At 42.9% G+C, this 17,641-nt stretch overlaps 4 protein-coding genes across 6 annotated transcripts; 3 read left to right on the top strand and 1 right to left on the bottom strand.

Moving 5' to 3' along the window:
- The first annotated feature begins 533 nt into the window (after window positions 1–533).
- LOC124396737 (cytochrome c oxidase subunit 6A, mitochondrial) lies at window positions 534–4,356 on the top strand. Of its 3 annotated transcripts, none has more exons than XM_046865997.1 (4): window positions 534–779; window positions 1,850–1,931; window positions 3,393–3,535; window positions 4,158–4,356. In XM_046865997.1, exons 1-4 carry the CDS (start codon window positions 549–551, stop codon window positions 4,248–4,250), a joined length of 549 nt encoding a protein of 182 aa, XP_046721953.1. In that variant the 5' UTR covers window positions 534–548; the 3' UTR covers window positions 4,251–4,356. The 3 variants fall into 3 exon arrangements, with proteins under 3 accessions (XP_046721953.1, XP_046721954.1, XP_046721955.1); XM_046865998.1 differs by having other exon boundaries at window positions 647–779; window positions 1,814–1,931; XM_046865999.1 differs by having other exon boundaries at window positions 710–797; window positions 1,814–1,931.
- On the bottom strand, window positions 4,357–9,587 carry armc5 (armadillo repeat containing 5). The gene is given in 8 exon segments (XM_046865995.1): window positions 4,357–6,613; window positions 6,700–6,832; window positions 6,909–7,545; window positions 7,548–7,668; window positions 7,747–8,632; window positions 8,830–8,940; window positions 9,072–9,102; window positions 9,192–9,587. Coding segments are annotated over 8 exon segments (3,291 nt in total). The 5' UTR covers window positions 9,573–9,587; the 3' UTR covers window positions 4,357–5,622.
- An 838-nt stretch (window positions 9,588–10,425) lies between these two features.
- LOC124396736 lies at window positions 10,426–12,963 on the top strand. The gene is made up of 2 exons (XM_046865996.1): window positions 10,426–10,557; window positions 12,128–12,963. The coding sequence occupies exons 1-2, from the start codon at window positions 10,464–10,466 to the stop codon at window positions 12,778–12,780; spliced, it is 747 nt and encodes a 248-aa protein (XP_046721952.1). The 5' UTR covers window positions 10,426–10,463; the 3' UTR covers window positions 12,781–12,963.
- Window positions 12,964–14,022: 1,059 nt separating this feature from the next.
- Window positions 14,023–16,461, top strand: LOC124397108. The gene is made up of 2 exons (XM_046866605.1): window positions 14,023–14,395; window positions 15,917–16,461. The coding sequence occupies exons 1-2, from the start codon at window positions 14,302–14,304 to the stop codon at window positions 16,459–16,461; spliced, it is 639 nt and encodes a 212-aa protein (XP_046722561.1). The 5' UTR covers window positions 14,023–14,301.
- Window positions 16,462–17,641: the final 1,180 nt, after the last annotated feature.

Below are 17,641 nucleotides of genomic sequence, written 5' to 3'. Positions count from 1 at the left end.
ACAAAGAATTAGCTTCAGAAGATGATCAACATTTTTGTAAAGGCCTGGTCAGAAACCATGTCTACATCTGATCTGTGGAGACCAGAAGATGCATGTGTACAGGAGATCAGCTCGAAATCCCATAAACACAAAAACACAGAATGCTGCCCACACAGAGTGATGCCATCTATCTGGTCTTTAAGATGCAGCTGAAGAGAAGCAGATGTATAGCATGATGCTGCCACCAACATGCTTCACCATAGCACATGGAGTTCTTCTGGTCTTGTTTTTGCACCATTTCTTTTACATTTATGTCCAGAAAGTTCTCGCATGGTCTCATCAGATCACTAAAGGTTTCTCTGCATGGTTTGGGGTTAATCAGGTCTTTGACTTCTTCTATCTGCTCTGCATCATTACCCAGACATGAGCAGAATACCAGGGATTGTGATCACGTGCAGGGAGAGAAGTGACCCCTCAGATGCTCCATAATGTTCCTGTAGGTTTCCTTCTGACTCTTTAATGATTCAGTGTCACTTGGGTTCGACTTGGTGTGTGAACACAAACCCCAAATGAAGAGCAGAGTTCAGGTTACAGAGCCGAGTTTCTCCTCCGCAGCAGTCGGTGGTGCAGCTCGACCAAATATAAACCTCGTTTCTTGGCAGAGGGACAGACTGCTCCGGGGGCGGAGTCCTCAGGAGCAGGACAGACTGAAGGACAAACACTCGGACCAGACACACAAAAGTTCGACGTTAAGGACCAGAAAAACACCTGATCTGCTGATCATCTGCCAGGCCGAACCAGTGAGTGAACTCGATTTGGTAATGAGAAATCATGAAATCAGGCAGTTTCAGTTCGGTTTGAACCTTCACGCAGCGTTTCAGCACATTCGATATGAAACAGTATCTTCATTTTCTCCTTCTTTACAATCTCGAGGAGGAGTGTAGAGAACTTGTTTTGCTCGTGGAAAGAGTTTAAATCTGTAATAAATCCAGATTATGGGTTTAATCCTGATTATTTGGGAGCATTCTGAAGGACAGAGCAGGACAGGAGCAGGACAGGAGCAGGACAGAGCAGGACCAGGACCAGGATCAGGAGCAGGACTAGGCCTCTGGAATCTCACACATATGCTTTATGTTATTACTATTTTATTAATTGTTCTGTTCTGATAGGAATTCTCTACGCAGATGTTTATATAAGACAGAAATTGGAGGTTGATGTTTAAACATCGTTAATTATTAAACACAAGGTCGATCAGAGCGTCAGAGCTTCTAGACAAAGTTAAAGAAGAGTGTAAATTGGATTAAAATGCCATCTCAGGAACACGTCTGTGCCTCAACGCTCACAAACACCTACACAGGGTTATTTATAAACTGCCCTTCACTTTAACTATTACATTACATCCATTCATACCTGTGCAGCCAAAAGTATTGGGACACCTTGTTCCAGCATGACAATGCACCGGTGCACAAAGCCAGCGCCATGAAGATCTGCTTTACATGGGTTAGAAAATGTGGAAGATCTGAGCATTAACGAGATCAGGATCTGATGTGTAAGGAGCCTCCAGATCATCCCAAAGGTGTTCAGTGAAGTCCAGGAGTTGGACTCTCGAGATGCTCCTCCCCACACCTTCACACAAACAACCACATCTTCATGGAGGTCATGGAGGTCAGGTGTGCACACGGGAGCATCTTCATGCTGGAACAGAAACATTGTTGTGCATTTAGCAGATTTGGGGTGATTGTAATGTTACAGCGTATCGTGATGTTCTATATTATTGTGTGTATAATGATTTATTGATGGTAAGGTCTTTTTTTTTTTTTACTGCGACGCTCAGAACGTGTTAAATTCGAGTTGATCGTCTGATCTGCAGGAGGAAATGGCTGCGTCTGCGTCGTCTGCGGTGACTCGCCGCATCCTCGCCGCTGCGTCGCATGGAGGCCACGAGGGAGGAGGTGCGTTTGACACGTTCTTTCTGTCTTTCTTTTAAACCTCCAGTCACAGACTTCCATTCATTATCATAATTATAGAGAAAAATATTCATTTATTCATCAAAACAATCTGTTTACAAATATATTCTAATATAAACAGGATACATACACTTATACCATACACATACCTTCTTTACAGCATGGTCAGTCTGAATGCTTGATCCTGATTGGCTGGAAGGAGCTGAAAACATGGAATTAACACTAAGAGCTTTATTATAGTAGTAAACACTGTAACGAGTCGTACATAAAACACATAATAAAAATAAAACATTATTTTGATCCAATCAGTCAGTTTTACTCGAACATCCTGTAACACCTCACACCTTCACCTGGATATTAATATCTATAGATGGTCTGTAGTTTACTGGAAAATGGTTTATATTTATAATGAGGACCGATTTTACTCCAAAATACATTGACGAATAAATGAACACATTAACAGTGAGTGTAGTTTTGTACAGGAATAAGAGTGTATGGATGGCCAAAAGGGACAATCGCATTCAAAATGAAAGCAGGAATTTCACTGTGCAGTTTGAGGTCGTCATAAGAAAATAAATAATAAACTAGTAAAAAGTAATACCAATAAGAATAGAAATAAGAATAAGAATGCATGGCCTCTTAGGGCTTCTGAAATTTGGACTTTCCCCAAAGACTAAATAAAGAAAGAATATATTAATAACTAACAATATTTAATTAATTAAAAAAAGCTAAACACATTTTTTTTTTTATTTGGAAATAAAAAATGTTTTTGGAATATTTTTAAAATAATTTTAAACCTGAAACATCTGTTTATAGCTTTTTCATGTTTATGAAAATTCTTTTTATGTTGAATGTTTTGTGTGTAAAACGCTTAATAACCGTTACAATAAATACATACCACATCATCACAAAAATCACTTCATCTTATCTTCTTTTACATTCTTGTCAAACACTAAACTGCAATACAGCACGGGACATCTTTCATCAGTAATAAACGTAAAAATTTTTTTTTTAAAAATAATAAATAACAGGACCCTTTTGGCCTTCCAGAAATCTTTTTTGTTGTTGTTGTTGTTGTTGTTGTTGTTGTTGTTGCTGTATGTTTTTTTTTTTTTGTTTGTTTGTTAACTGTACATGCTTTATCCTGCTTACAGTCCCTGGTGGTTTAAAGGATTTATTTTTAAAATTTGTAGAAAAATACAATTAATATAATAAATGTAATTAGATTTGGAGAAGGTTAAACACACCTGCAGCAGCGTCTGATACACACTTAGATTAGATTTGTTCATTTTGATTCCAGGTACAGAAGTAAACACCTTTCCTGATGAACTAATTGATTAATAGATGAATGGCTGGATGGTCCCAAATATGAATTAGGTGGAAAAGCTCAGTGATCGAGTCTGAAACTCGTGTCATGTGATATAATGATGTATTTCTTTCACACAGTGAAGACGTGGAGGATTCTGTCCTACGTGTTGGCGTTACCTGGTGTGGGCGTGTGTATGGTGAACGCTTACCTGAAGCAGAAGGCTCACTCCCACGAGCCGCCTGAGTTCGTTCCGTATCCCCACCTGCGCATCCGCACCAAGGTACACACCCACCCCACTTCCTGTGTGGGGAGGAAATGAGGCTCGGAGGACCGACGCAGGACAGAAGAGTGGCGTGTTGTAGCATCACAGCGTTGTCGTAGCGTCAAACTTCTGCACCCCCCGATCACTGCCATGTGTCAGCGCTGTGGAGTCCTGCCTTCTGATTGGTCAGAAAGTGGCGATTCATTCTAACAGCAGATTTAAAAATAGTGCAGGTTTCCATAGTTACAGCTCGTTTTCTGGATTCTGAATGGCCGGAAGGTGTTGATTGATTTACTAAAATAAAAACAAAAAAAAAACCGCGTAGCTAGAAAGATTTCTTTATAATGAATGATGTTTCTATAGTAACGGCTCGTTATTAATGGGAACATGTACACACCAAGCGGGGACGTTTTCCGCTATGGCAGAAGGTCGCAATGATTCTTTTCATAGGATCTGAGCAGTAGTGATGTGACCTCATTTCTATATTGAGAAAGGTGCTTATGGAACATGTAGAAAACCAGTCCCCAGTGTCAGTAACCACTCGGGAGCAGGATGTTCAGGTCAGGGTGATGAATGACGTGTAAAAGGTGTGTGTCTACCTGTAATCAGGTGAGTCATTCAGTGTCTCTGTCTCTCTCAGCCGTGGCCATGGGGTGACGGAAACCACTCGATGTTCCACAACCGTCACACCAACCCTCTGCCCACCGGCTACGAGGACTCGCACCACCACTGAGCGACGGCGCCGCCCGGAGACGACACAGAACTGCGCCACGTGAAACTACTGCATCATACAGTAGAACCACTGTAACCTTTAATACAAATAAATAACCACTTCAGAGTCCACGTGGAGAGGCGTGTTTATTTTTCATCTTTCAAAAACACTCCGATATCTCCTAGCTGTACATCTCACCAACACCACAGTTCATGACACTTAATACACTCTGTGTGTGTGTGTGTGTGTGTGTGTGTGTGTGTGTGTGTGTGTGTGTGTGTGTGTGTGTGTGTGTGTGTGTGTACAAAATGCAAAGGAATGAAAAATAGAACGTAAACTTTATCCCTGACGCAGTGACTCGCCGTAGCTTCTCCTGCGTATAGAATTCTATCTTACAAAGACGTGAGTAAGGAAATAAACTCGCTCTTCCGTGAGGTGTGTATATTATTTACAATGCGGTTTTACAGGGAAAAATAATCAGCATACAAACAATAAACCGGGAATGGCACAATTTACAAACGCAAAAAAAAAAAAAAGGCCATAAAAGAAATTGAGCAAAAATATTAGGCCACTTCATGAACGTAATACGCAAAATATACACAAATAATACAATATATAGAATATACTTTTATTTATTTTGCTCCTATATGATCTCAGCACTGTTCCCGAAATAAATCTATATTTTTCCCATCTTTTTGAGTTTTATTTACACTAAAGGCAATAAACAAGCAATTTTACACTACTAAGTTACGCAGTTCAGAAAAAAAACAGCAGCGCTTCAAAAGGAACAAACTTTCTACCAGAACCAGACCCGAGCTGTGAGTGTGCACGTTTTATATCATCTTATATCACCTTCAATTTATCACACCTTTGAAATGAAGCAATAGCCACGCCCACTCAGACACGCCCCTACCTTTTACAGAACTTTTCTCAGTCACACGGCATTAACGATTCACCGAACTCGAGTCCTGCATTTACCACGATGGCGTGTCATCATTCAGCGCTCCCAATGTAAAAGGAAAAATCCGTGTTAATATGACATCCGATCCACATCCCTAAGCTCTATAATCGGAAGATTTTATTGCCAAAGAAAAACAGAAGGTGTACTTTTGAGCGATACGTCATTTGAGGCTCCTACACAGAAAATCAGCTGTAATTCAAATCAATTTAGTGTGTTCAATTCAGTCACATGACAATCAGGAGCCAATCACAGGACATTCGTTATTTGTGCAAAACTGAACTGATTCGAGGAGGACAGTAATAAAGCGGTGACTGATGGTGTGTGGTATAAAGTCAGAGAAAAGATCGGGCGTGTTTATAAGACACAAACACGAAATGCTGGTCAGATTGTCACTCCATACTGATCGGAGTCCAAGTGAAAACGGCAGGGACGTTAGCTCAGAGCGGCACTGGCGAGACTCAGCAGGTCCTGACGTAGGCTCTCCGTGCTGTCTGCCTGCCGAACTAGACGGAGGAGACAGTCGGAGGAGATGGACGGAGGCAGCTGAGGACGCAGCAGGATGGACAAGCAGGACAATCCGAGCCGGGAGTAGGAATAGCGCTGGGAGAACCAGTAGGCCTGAGGAAGGACGAAGGACAGAGTACCGTCCTCGCTGGCCTCATCCGTGGCCTTTGACGGCGATTGACTGCCAGCCTTGGACGCCAGAGAGCACATCTGAGACACGCACAGGTCCTCGGCTGTTCTCTGTAACCCAGGAACCAAAAACCGACTGGCTCCTATCATGACTTCAGCTAGAGGTGTCTTCTCAAACACAGGGTGTCCTTTCAGACCTTTGGAGAGCAACGAGGTCAAGACAGGGCAATGTCTACCTCCATCTCTATCCCCAGTCATCCTGCAGCCATGAAGGTAATGAAGCACAGGTAACACCATTCCCGGGGTCACGTCTCGAATATGTACCGCGTCTCCGCCTCCCGCCCGCTGGGCTTCATCAAACTGGCCTCTCAGTAACGCGCGAAAATATTCAGACTCAGCATCGGCCATGCCAACCTCTCCGGAAACCATGCCCCCGTTGGCTGGGAGGAGACTCCCATCATCCAATAGAAAGCTTACATCATGATTGGATGTTTGATACAGACAGGGACTGGAAACCGAATCCAGATCCTGTTGAGGACTTTCCAAAGGCCTGTCCGTCTCGATCTTTGACCCCACCACAAGACAGGACAAGCAGCCGATCAGAAGAGATGCGTACAACAAGTGATACCCGGAGGCACAACCCTGTTCGGGCGGACAGATCCAAGTGGAGAGCAATGTCCTACATTTGTCAGCGCTGTCGTCTTCTGCACCATCCAGACACAGAAGAGGTTTGAGAGCTGAACTCAGACCTCCGTTGTCCAAAAGCAGCTTCTTCAGAAGGATTCTGTTACTACAAAAGGAGAAAAAAAAAGCAATGTGAGAAAGAAAAGTTATTTGCGATATAAGCGTCTGAGCGTATGCAGTGCCTGGACGTACCCGGTTATCAAAGGCAGAGAGAGGACGCAGAAGATTTTATCACTCTCTGAACCGGACAGGACAATGTGGGTGAGAACTCCAGACCCAAATCCTGTCTCGCTCTGGACGCGCAGGTTGTTCAGCAGCCCCTGACCTGTAGCAAACAGGGGTTTTTAAGAATGAATGTGCAAAAATATTGAAATTAGACTGTAATTTGACACGAGACACACCTAGTTGTCTGATCTTAGCCTTGACTCTGTCTGACTGTCTCTCTGCTGATCGGTCCTGGTCACAGAGACAGAGGCGGCGTCTGATGAGAGCGATGGCGCCGGTGCGGACCAGCGGCTGCAGGCAGTTGAGGTTGCAGCTAATCCTGACCAGCATGCGGCAGCAGCGTCCGCTCGGCTCGTGGTGCTGCGTCAGGTAGTAGAGCAGAGCAGAGAAGACGGGCACGGTGACGAGCGTGCCACTCGGGTCCGTGGCGTGGGAGAACCGAGAGAGGAGCAGCAGGATGGGGGACTCCGGCGCCCACGGCTCAGGGTGGTACGGGTGCTGGTACCCGGGCGTCTTTGGGATGGTTGGAGGGGTGTCCAAGGAGACAATGCTTAAACAAGTGGACAGAGAAGATGTGCGAGCTCGCTTCCTCGGAGGGGACGAGACTTTACATGTGGAAGCGGAAGGTGGAGGCGGAGGTTTGAGCTGCGTGGTGGAGGAGGTGCTGCTCGCTGACAGAGGAGATGAACAGACAGACAGACGGCAGGGTTTAGAACAGGCAGACGGAGAGGAGACGGGTTTCGGCTGGGTTTGCGATGGAGAAACATCACCGGAAGTGAGGGGAGAAGGTAAGGAATAAGAAGGGAGGAGTAATTCGAGGAGTAAGCAGAGGGCGGAGAGCAGGTGGTATGAGAACTTGAATCTCTGTCTGAACTAAAGGGCGACTTCATCAGCTCCACCTCAGAAGAAATGAAACCTTCAGAAAGCAACCAGGACCTACAGACACACAAACACATACACATTAAGAACAAATCATTTTCTTCATTATGTTCATTATGAGGATGAGAAGTTCACCTGAGGCTCAGGAAACTGGGGGAAGCCTGCTCCTTCCCCGACTCATCCTTTCTGCTCCCCTCAAGAGAAGGAAAGTCAAACGACTCGAAACAGGAGGCAAGCTCGGAGCACTGAGATCTTGCAGCGTCCATCTTCATGTCGTCTCCTCGGGTAAGGTCGATGAGGCGCGTGACCAGGATCGGGACCAGGCCGAGCTCCTGCAGCTGCTCCAGAGCCGCCTCATCATACACAAAGTCCACACATGCCAAGATGGCTAATCGAGTCAGAGGATGGCTCTGGTAGGCCGACAGGAACCCAATCAGAACCTCGAGTCCTCCGCTCTCCTTCACCTTCACGCGGTTCACCGCCTCTTTGCAGCATAGGCACAGAGCCTTGAACACCACGCTAGATTTTAGCAGATCCTTTTTCGCCTCCTCTGTAAACTTTTGAATGATACCCAATGAGCCCACCAGGGGGCGCAAGCAGCCCTGAGAGCACAGATTAGCCAGAGTCTTTATTGCCAGCTCCTCCAGAGCACCGCCGCCGTCTCCTGACGCCAGAGAGCCGAGATGAGACAGAACCCCGGAGACGGACACCTCCCGGGCGCACTCGGCACCACAACCCCGCGTCAATTCATTCAGAGCACGGAGACATGCCCTCCTCAGGACTGGGGGGTACTCCGATGCGAGAAAGAGCCCCAGGGCGGGCAGGGCACCCTGCGAGAGCAGAGAGAGACGGTTGGAGGGCGTGTCTGAGAGGTAAAAGAGAGCACGGGCAGCGGACTGAGCGCGCTCCAGTGTGGAGGACGACACCGCTGGAGGAGTAGGAGGAGAAACGATGGAGGGAGAGGGTGGAGATGTTGGAGAGCTGGACAAGGACAGGCAGAGGAGGAGAGGAGGGACACCACCTACAGGAGACAGAGAGAGATGCACATAAGCTGAAATGTGACTGGTCTATTTTATATAATATGTAAATCGGCTTCCTGTGTATCATCAACACTTTCAGAACCTTAAAAGTCCTATGCAGAACTTTTTAGGGGCGGGGTTTATTTGACCGACACTGTTGCTGTTAAAGTAGGCGGGGTTATAAGGCATAAACACGGACCTGCTGAGTGAATCTGTGCCGAGCCCTCGGGGTCCATGGCCAGGTTCCCCAATGCACGAGCAGCTCGGTTCTCCACAGTCTCCACTGACGCGTGCCTCTTCAGGACCTCCACTGAGCACCCGGGAAACATCACACACACATACACACAAAATACAGTAAACAACCTGAACTTCTGCTCCAGTCACAAGATTCAAACTACACCAGCTGTAACACTGAAATGAAGTGTGACGTTTAAAACTCACCTATGAGCGAAACTCCACCCAGCTTCCGCACCTGTTGTGTAAAAGTCAAAGTGTGTGTTATATGTTAAAAAAAAAAGAGGCAAGAAGAAGAAGAAAAAACTCAAGCTGCGCATCTCTTACCTCGGCCCGAGCATCCTTCTCCGTGCAACAGTTGGCCAGTATGCTGAGGGTCAGGTCCAGAATCTTCCTGGAGCTCTCGGGTCTGCGCAGGACGGCCAGTAGGGGGGGCAAACCGCCCTGCGCCTGGTACCGCCCGATCCGAACGCTTCCTCCTTTAATGTGGTGAGTTCGAATGGCCACCAGAGCCCTCCACTGGCCTGCCCGGAGACGCTTATCCGCATCTCTGGAGGTTTTGGACTCGGATCCGGGCAGGACGTCCTCTATTGGGCTGAATTTGTTCAGCTGGACCAGGCACCATGTCAGAGAGGACTCAGGGGATGGGGAGGAGGCACATGGACGACTTCTGGAGTGGTGTCCTTCATCTTCTGTCTGGGTGGCCATGTTGGTTTTAAAGCACCTTTCACTCACACACAAATCTAATTCTAGTATAATCTAAAAAACTGCACCTGATGACTCTGAGACTAGAAACAAAAGTTGAAAAACACTTTTTATAATTATAATAATAATACTTGCAGTAAAAAAAAACTGCCTCCAAAGAAAAACAAAACCACTACAGCAACCAAAACCACAGCAAATTGAATTACGCGTGTTACTGACGTCACTTGGCGAGAGTGCTGCTGGGAAATTGAGTTCTTTTCACCGACCGTGTCCGCTCCATGAACCACCCGCAGGCCCGAGTGTAGGCCCCCGGGCAAAGGCAAAACTCAGACGGCGGTTGTTTATCATTTTTATCTGGTTGTGTTTGTAAGATGGTTGCTCATGATTTCCCGTGTTTCTACCTCCCCCCAGGTCCGCACTCGGGTTCTCAAACAAACGCAAACTGTCTCGGTTTTTGCACCGACGCCATCTTTTCTAAACCGACGGAAAAAGGAAAAAAGGGCGGGGGGCACGCGCGATGCAGGCGGTTTCCTCGAGCTCATGGGAGTTGTAGTTCTTAGCTAGGGCTTCTCATCGAGTTAAATAAAACATGCCATCAGAACAAACCTGTTTAGCTTTACATTAATATCAAGAAACCACAGCTATTCGTGTTCTGGCATGAAAGAAATCAATAGTTGGTGTATGTGACTTGAAAACTGAGTACGTTTGTAATAAATCTTGACTACATTTCCCAGAATACTCTACGAGGAAAACCCGCTGAGAGGCAGGTCGTTGTTATAATCATCGCCTCAGCGTCTGAAGAGGTCATCGCTGCGAAACTCGACGATGTGTGCTAACTTAGTTTAAAATTACTAAATATATATTTATATATTTACAAACGCCGTAAGTGTAAGAATGGACATGATTGAGTCCATAGTCACAGAAGGCATCGAGGTGGAAAATTCCTGCACCGGAGTGTCAACGGTGAACACTGAAACATCTAAAACAGGTAAATGACCATGGGCGAGGACTAAAAACCGGGTCGTCCACTAGAGAAGTGCACTACGTAGGGCACGAGGCAGTGACGCACAAACCAGATCAAGTGCACTAGCTGTGTTTTAGCTCGTTATTTGGGATTTACCCCGTGTTATTAATTATTGATCATCATTTTCAGCATTTTTACAGACTGTATAGAAGTTTTCTAAATAATCTTAATGTGTACAACATAATTATTTTACAGCTATTTACTGTTACATTTTATATATATATATATATATATATATATATATATATGAATAGCAGGAGCACCGATATTCACCTCCTCACACACACACACACACACACACACACACACCTCCACACACATCATCTCCAGCAGGAGCACCGGTATTTACTTCATCACTCACACACACACACACACACACACACACACACACACACACATCATCTCCAGTAGAAGCACCGATATTCACCTCACACACACACACACACACACACACACACACACACACCTCCACATTCATCATCTCCAGCAGGAGCACCGTATTTACTTCATCACACACACTCACACCTCCGCACACATCATCTCCTGCAGGAGCACCGTATTCACTTCATCACACACACACACACACACACACACACACCTCCACACACATCATCTCCAGCAGGAGCACCGGTATTCACTTCATCACACACACACACACACACACACACACACACACACCATCTCCAGCAGAAGCACTGATATTCACCTCCTCTCTCACTCACACACACACACACACACACACATCATCTCTAGCAGAAGCACCGGTATTCACCTCCTCACATCACCCCGGGGTTCCTGCGTTTCTGTTTCTGATTTTTTCTGGGATTTGAAATTCAGGTAAATTGTGTGTTTTTGTGTCAATTCTACAGGAAAAAAAACACAAAAGTATAAACGGGTGATGAAAAAGCGTAACAACTGTTTTGAACTCACGACGTCCAGCTTTTCTTGTAAATGTGCTTGTAAGTGTTTTGGTTTCTTCTCCTCTGTCAGTCATTGTGGTCTGAAGAACAGATTTTAAATCCACATGAATTTATTGGAGATTTAGTATTCAGCAGTTTGCTACAGATGCAGTTTGTGAGCTCTGACTAGTGACTCTCTCTGACCATCCAATCAAAGGAGGTGAAAATGCAGATGTTATTGGACGCCTGCTAGACGGCTGCAGTGTCAACACCTTGAAATCTGATTTGTTAAAGCAGCAGCTTCAGGCACCCTGGAGTTTACGGCAGTATGTGACGTGACGACTGAAATCTGATTGAATATAAAACTAACGTAATTTTTTTACTCTTTCGGGAAAAACATATTTATAGACCAAAAATATATTAAAACATCGGTTTAAAAGTCTGACAGATAAACACACAAAAATAAACATTAGATTTTACAGACTTTATTTCTTTGAAATAAAATCTAAAGTAAAAATGTGAGGTAAAATAAAAGCCTTGTAAATAAATTCTAAATGTTTCTTTAATCAGATTCTCGCTTCTCTTTAAAATGTATTCTTTTCAGTCAATACAAATCCCTCTGTTTTTCCCCCCAGAATTCGTGTGGACTTTAACGGCTACATGGCACTTGGTTCACGTTCGTCTGGACATGGAGGCGGAGTTTGATCATCCCGTGTGTAAGAAGAAGCGTCTGTGGGAGGGCGTGGCCGAGCGAGTGACGGACAGGTTAAGAGCCGAGGGATACGCAGACGTCCCAGCCCGAGCCTTCGAGTGCGACCTGAAGTGGAGGAACATGTTGGCGACATACAGGAAGAACGCGGAGCGCGTGAGACGTCTCGGAGCTCACGCCGTGCACTGGGAGTTCTTCGGGGCCATGCACCGGGTCCTCGGCCGCAGCTACGAGGAGATCGAGGCTCGGCGCAAAGCCGAGATCAACAGCACCAAGCCGGGGAAAACCATCACGAGCAAACGCTACACGCCCATCCTGCCCACGCCCACACTGCCTAACCACGCCCCCTGCCCCGTCCCTGCCCTCACACGGCCTCCTCAGGACCTTCTGCAGCTCTACCTGGAGCTCCAGGAGCGCAAGCTGAACATGTGGGCTCAGCAAAAAGCTCTGGAGGAGAGGAAGATCGAAGCCATTAACAACCTGGCGCGCGCCATCAGCAGCCTGGCGCCGGATTCTGTGGCCACGCCCAAAAACACCGCCGTCTCAGACTTACTCACTTCCCTTTCCTTTCAACGTTAAAGACTCAGTGTGTGTGCTGCGCGTTTTACACTCAGGTGTGTGTGTGTGTGACGGACAGACAGACGATTCAACATGTAAACATCTGGAGGAAATATCAGCTTGTATAATATTTTCTGAATATATATATATTTTTTTCCCATTAATGCCTGTTTATTTAACAATAAAAAATAAAATAAAAACACATTTTGAGGTCTTGGTCTTGTTTAATGCTAAAGAACAACATTCTATAAATATGCAAATTATTTATATTTATTCCAACATCACCCACCCCCTTTTTCCCTCTCACAGGTTATACTAGAGGTTCACTGTTGCTCATTTGCATATCATTTGAATATTAGAATTAGTTATTAAGTCATAAAAAAAACATTTTTATTAAAGTTAAAGAAAGGTATTAAAACTAAATGTTAGTTTATATTATTTATTAAATGTGAACAGATGGTGTGGAGATGAAGCACAGGAGGAAAAGACATGTTTTGGCTGCTTTTTTTCCTCCGCAGGTCAAAAGGTTTAACTGAAGAAAGTAAGAAAACATGAAACACAACCATCCAGAGTTCAGACTGAAACAGCAAGAAATTTATAGCAAATTTTTTTTTACACAGTAGCTTTTTTTCTGTGTAAACTAAAACACAAAAAATAAACATTTTAGAGGAAAAAACATCTGAAAACAACTTTTTTTTCTGAATGTGGAAAAGATTGATTTTAAAACAGTGCGAATACTCGAATAAAATTGATTCTTTTAAATAAAGACGGCAAAAAAGCCACTAATATATATATATATATATATATAATAAAAGTCTTAATTTGAAATAATTATTTAATATGAACTTTTTAAAATGTAGATTTTTTTTTATTTTTTTACAAAAAACATTTTCTTAAAAAGAACAAAAAACTAAAATTTTATAATACATTTTTTAAACATTTATTTATTTATGCCATTTTGTAAATATTTTTTCTTTTTACTTAATAGAATATTTTTTTTATTTAAAGTTGATTTATATATTTATATTATAATATATTATATTGTTATATTTATATGTATTCTTTTGTAAGTCATTAAATAATAAAAAATAGAATCAACTCATTTTGTGAATCATAAATGAGAAGTTTTTATATAATTATTTTTATATTTTTTTACAATAATGTTCCTGAGAGATGTTCACAAGTGAAGTTTATTTCTATTGCGCTAGCTAGGGCTTCTCATCGAGTTAAATAAAACATGCCATCAGAACAAACCTGTTTAGCTTTACATTAATATCAAGAAACCACAGCTATTCGTGTTCTGGCATGAAAGAAATCAATAGTTGGTGTATGTGACTTGAAAACTGAGTACGTTTGTAATAAATCTTGACTACATTTCCCAGAATACTCTACGAGGAAAACCCGCTGAGAGGCAGGTCGTTGTTATAATCATCGCCTCAGCGTCTGAAGAGGTCATCGCTGCGAAACTCGACGATGTGTGCTAACTTAGTTTAAAATTACTAAATATATATTTATATATTTACAAACGCCGTAAGTGTAAGAATGGACATGATTGAGTCCATAGTCACAGAAGGCATCGAGGTGGAAAATTCCTGCACCGGAGTGTCAACGGTGAACACTGAAACATCTAAAACAGGTAAATGACCATGGGCGAGGACTAAAAACCGGGTCGTCCACTAGAGAAGTGCACTACGTAGGGCACGAGGCAGTGACGCACAAACCAGATCAAGTGCACTAGCTGTGTTTTAGCTCGTTATTTGGGATTTACCCGTGTTATTAATTATTGATCATCATTTTCAGCATTTTACAGACTGTATAGAAGTTTTCTAAATAATCTTAATGTGTACAACATAATTATTTTACAGCTATTTACTGTTACATTTTATATATATATATATATATATATATATATATATATATGAATAGCAGGAGCACTGATATTCACCTCCTCACACACACACACACACACACACACACACACACCTCCACACACATCATCTCCAGCAGGAGCACCGGTATTTACTTCATCACTCACACACACACACACACACACACACACACACACACACACACACATCATCTCCAGTAGAAGCACCGATATTCACCTCCACACACACACACACACACACACACACACACACACACACACACACACCTCCACATTCATCATCTCCAGCAGGAGCACCGGTATTTACTTCATCACACACACTCACACCTCCGCACACATCATCTCCTGCAGGAGCACCGGTATTCACTTCATCACACACACACACACACACACACACACACACACACACACACACCATCTCCAGCAGAAGCACTGATATTCACCTCCTCTCTCACTCACACACACACACACACACACACACATCATCTCTAGCAGAAGCACCGGTATTCACCTCCTCACATCACCCCGGGGTTCCTGCGTTTCTGTTTCTGATTTTTCTGGGATTTGAAATTCAGGTAAATTGTGTGTTTTGTGTCAATTCTACAGGAAAAAAAACACAAAAGTATAAACGGGTGATGAAAAAGCGTAACAACTGTTTTGAACTCACGACGTCCAGCTTTTCTTGTAAATGTGCTTGTAAGTGTTTTGGTTTCTTCTCCTCTGTCAGTCATTGTGGTCTGAAGAACAGATTTTAAATCCACATGAATTTATTGGAGATTTAGTATTCAGCAGTTTGCTACAGATGCAGTTTGTGAGCTCTGACTAGTGACTCTCTGACCATCCAATCAAAGGAGGTGAAAATGCAGATGTTATTGGACGCCTGCTAGACGGCTGCAGTGTCAACACCTTGAAATCTGATTTGTTAAAGCAGCAGCTTCAGGCACCCTGGAGTTTACGGCAGTATGTGACGTGACGACTGAAATCTGATTGAATATAAAACTAACGTAATTTTTTTACTCTTTCGGGAAAAACATATTTATAGACCAAAAATATATTAAAACATCGGTTTAAAAGTCTGACAGATAAACACACAAAAATAAACATTAGATTTTACAGACTTTATTTCTTTGAAATAAAATCTAAAGTAAAAATGTGAGGTAAAATAAAAGCCTTGTAAATAAATTCTAAATGTTTCTTTAATCAGATTCTCGCTTCTCTTTAAAATGTATTCTTTTCAGTCAATACAAATCCCTCTGTTTTTCCCCCCAGAATTCGTGTGGACTTTAACGGCTACATGGCACTTGGTTCACGTTCGTCTGGACATGGAGGCGGAGTTTGATCATCCCGTGTGTAAGAAGAAGCGTCTGTGGGAGGGCGTGGCCGAGCGAGTGACGGACAGGTTAAGAGCCGAGGGATACGCAGACGTCCCAGCCCGAGCCTTCGAGTGCGACCTGAAGTGGAGGAACATGTTGGCGACATACAGGAAGAACGCGGAGCGCGTGAGACGTCTCGGAGCTCACGCCGTGCACTGGGAGTTCTTCGGGCCATGCACCGGGTCCTCGGCCGCAGCTACGAGGAGATCGAGGCTCGGCGCAGCCGAGATCAACAGCACCAAGCCGGGGAAAACCATCACGAGCAAACGCTACACGCCCATCCTGCCCACGCCCACACTGCCTAACCACGCCCCCTGCCCCGTCCCCGCCCTCACACGGCCTCCTCAGGACCTTCTGCAGCTCTACCTGGAGCTCCAGGAGCGCAAGCTGAACATGTGGGCTCAGCAAAAGCTCTGGAGGAGAGGAAGATCAAGCCATTAACAACCTGGCGCGCCATCAGCAGCCTGGCGCGGATTCTGTGGCCACGCCCAAAACACCGCCGTCTCAGACTTACTCACTTCCCTTTCCTTTCAACGTTAAAGACTCAGTGTGTGTGCTGCGCGTTTTACACTCAGGTGTGTGTGTGTGTGTGACGGACAGACAGACGATTCAACATGTAAACATCTGGAGGAAATATCAGCTTGTATAATATTTTCTGAATATATATATATTTTTTTCCCATTAATGCCTGTTTATTTAACAATAAAAATAAAATAAAACACATTTTGAGGTCTTGGTCTTGTTTAATGCTAAAGAACAACATTCTATAAATATGCAAATTATTTATATTTATTCCAACATCACCCACCCCTTTTTCCTCTCACAGGTTATACTAGAGGTTCACTGTTGCTCATTTGCATATCATTTGAATATTAGAATTAGTTATTAAGTCATAAAAAACATTTTATTAAAGTTAAAGAAAGGTATTAAAACTAAATGTTAGTTTATATTATTTATTAAATGTGAACAGATGGTGTGGAGATGAAGCACAGGAGGAAAAGACATGTTTTGGCTGCTTTTTTCCTCCGAGGTCAAAAGGTTTAACTGAAGAAAGTAAGAAAACATGAAACACAACCATCCAGAGTTCAGACTGAAACAGCAAGAAATTTATAGCAACTTTTTTTACACAGTAGCTTTTTTTCCTGTGTAAACTAAAACACAAAAAATAAACATTTTAGAGGAAAAAACATCTGAAAACAACTTTTTTTTCTGAATGTGGAAAAGATTGATTTTAAAACAGTGCGAATACTCGAATAAAATTGATTCTTTTAAATAAAGACGGCAAAAAAGCCACTAATATATATATATATATATATATAATAAAAGTCTTAATTTGAAATAATTATTTAATATGAACTTTTTAAAATGTAGATTTTTTTTTATTTTTTTACAAAAAACATTTTCTTAAAAAGAACAAAAAACTAAAATTTTATAATACATTTTTTAAACATTTATTTATTTATGCCATTTTGTAAATATTTTTTCTTTTTACTTAATAGAATATTTTTTTTATTTAAAGTTGATTTATATATTTATATTATAATATATTATATTGTTATATTTATATGTATTCTTTTGTAAGTCATTAAATAATAAAAAATAGAATCAACTCATTTTGTGA

This window comes from Silurus meridionalis, chromosome 14 (genome assembly GCF_014805685.1).
Source record: "Silurus meridionalis isolate SWU-2019-XX chromosome 14, ASM1480568v1, whole genome shotgun sequence".
NCBI lineage: Eukaryota > Metazoa > Chordata > Actinopteri > Siluriformes > Siluridae > Silurus > Silurus meridionalis.
Note: the sequence above shows the minus strand (reverse complement) of the source record. Positions and strands in the feature narration are given on the sequence as shown.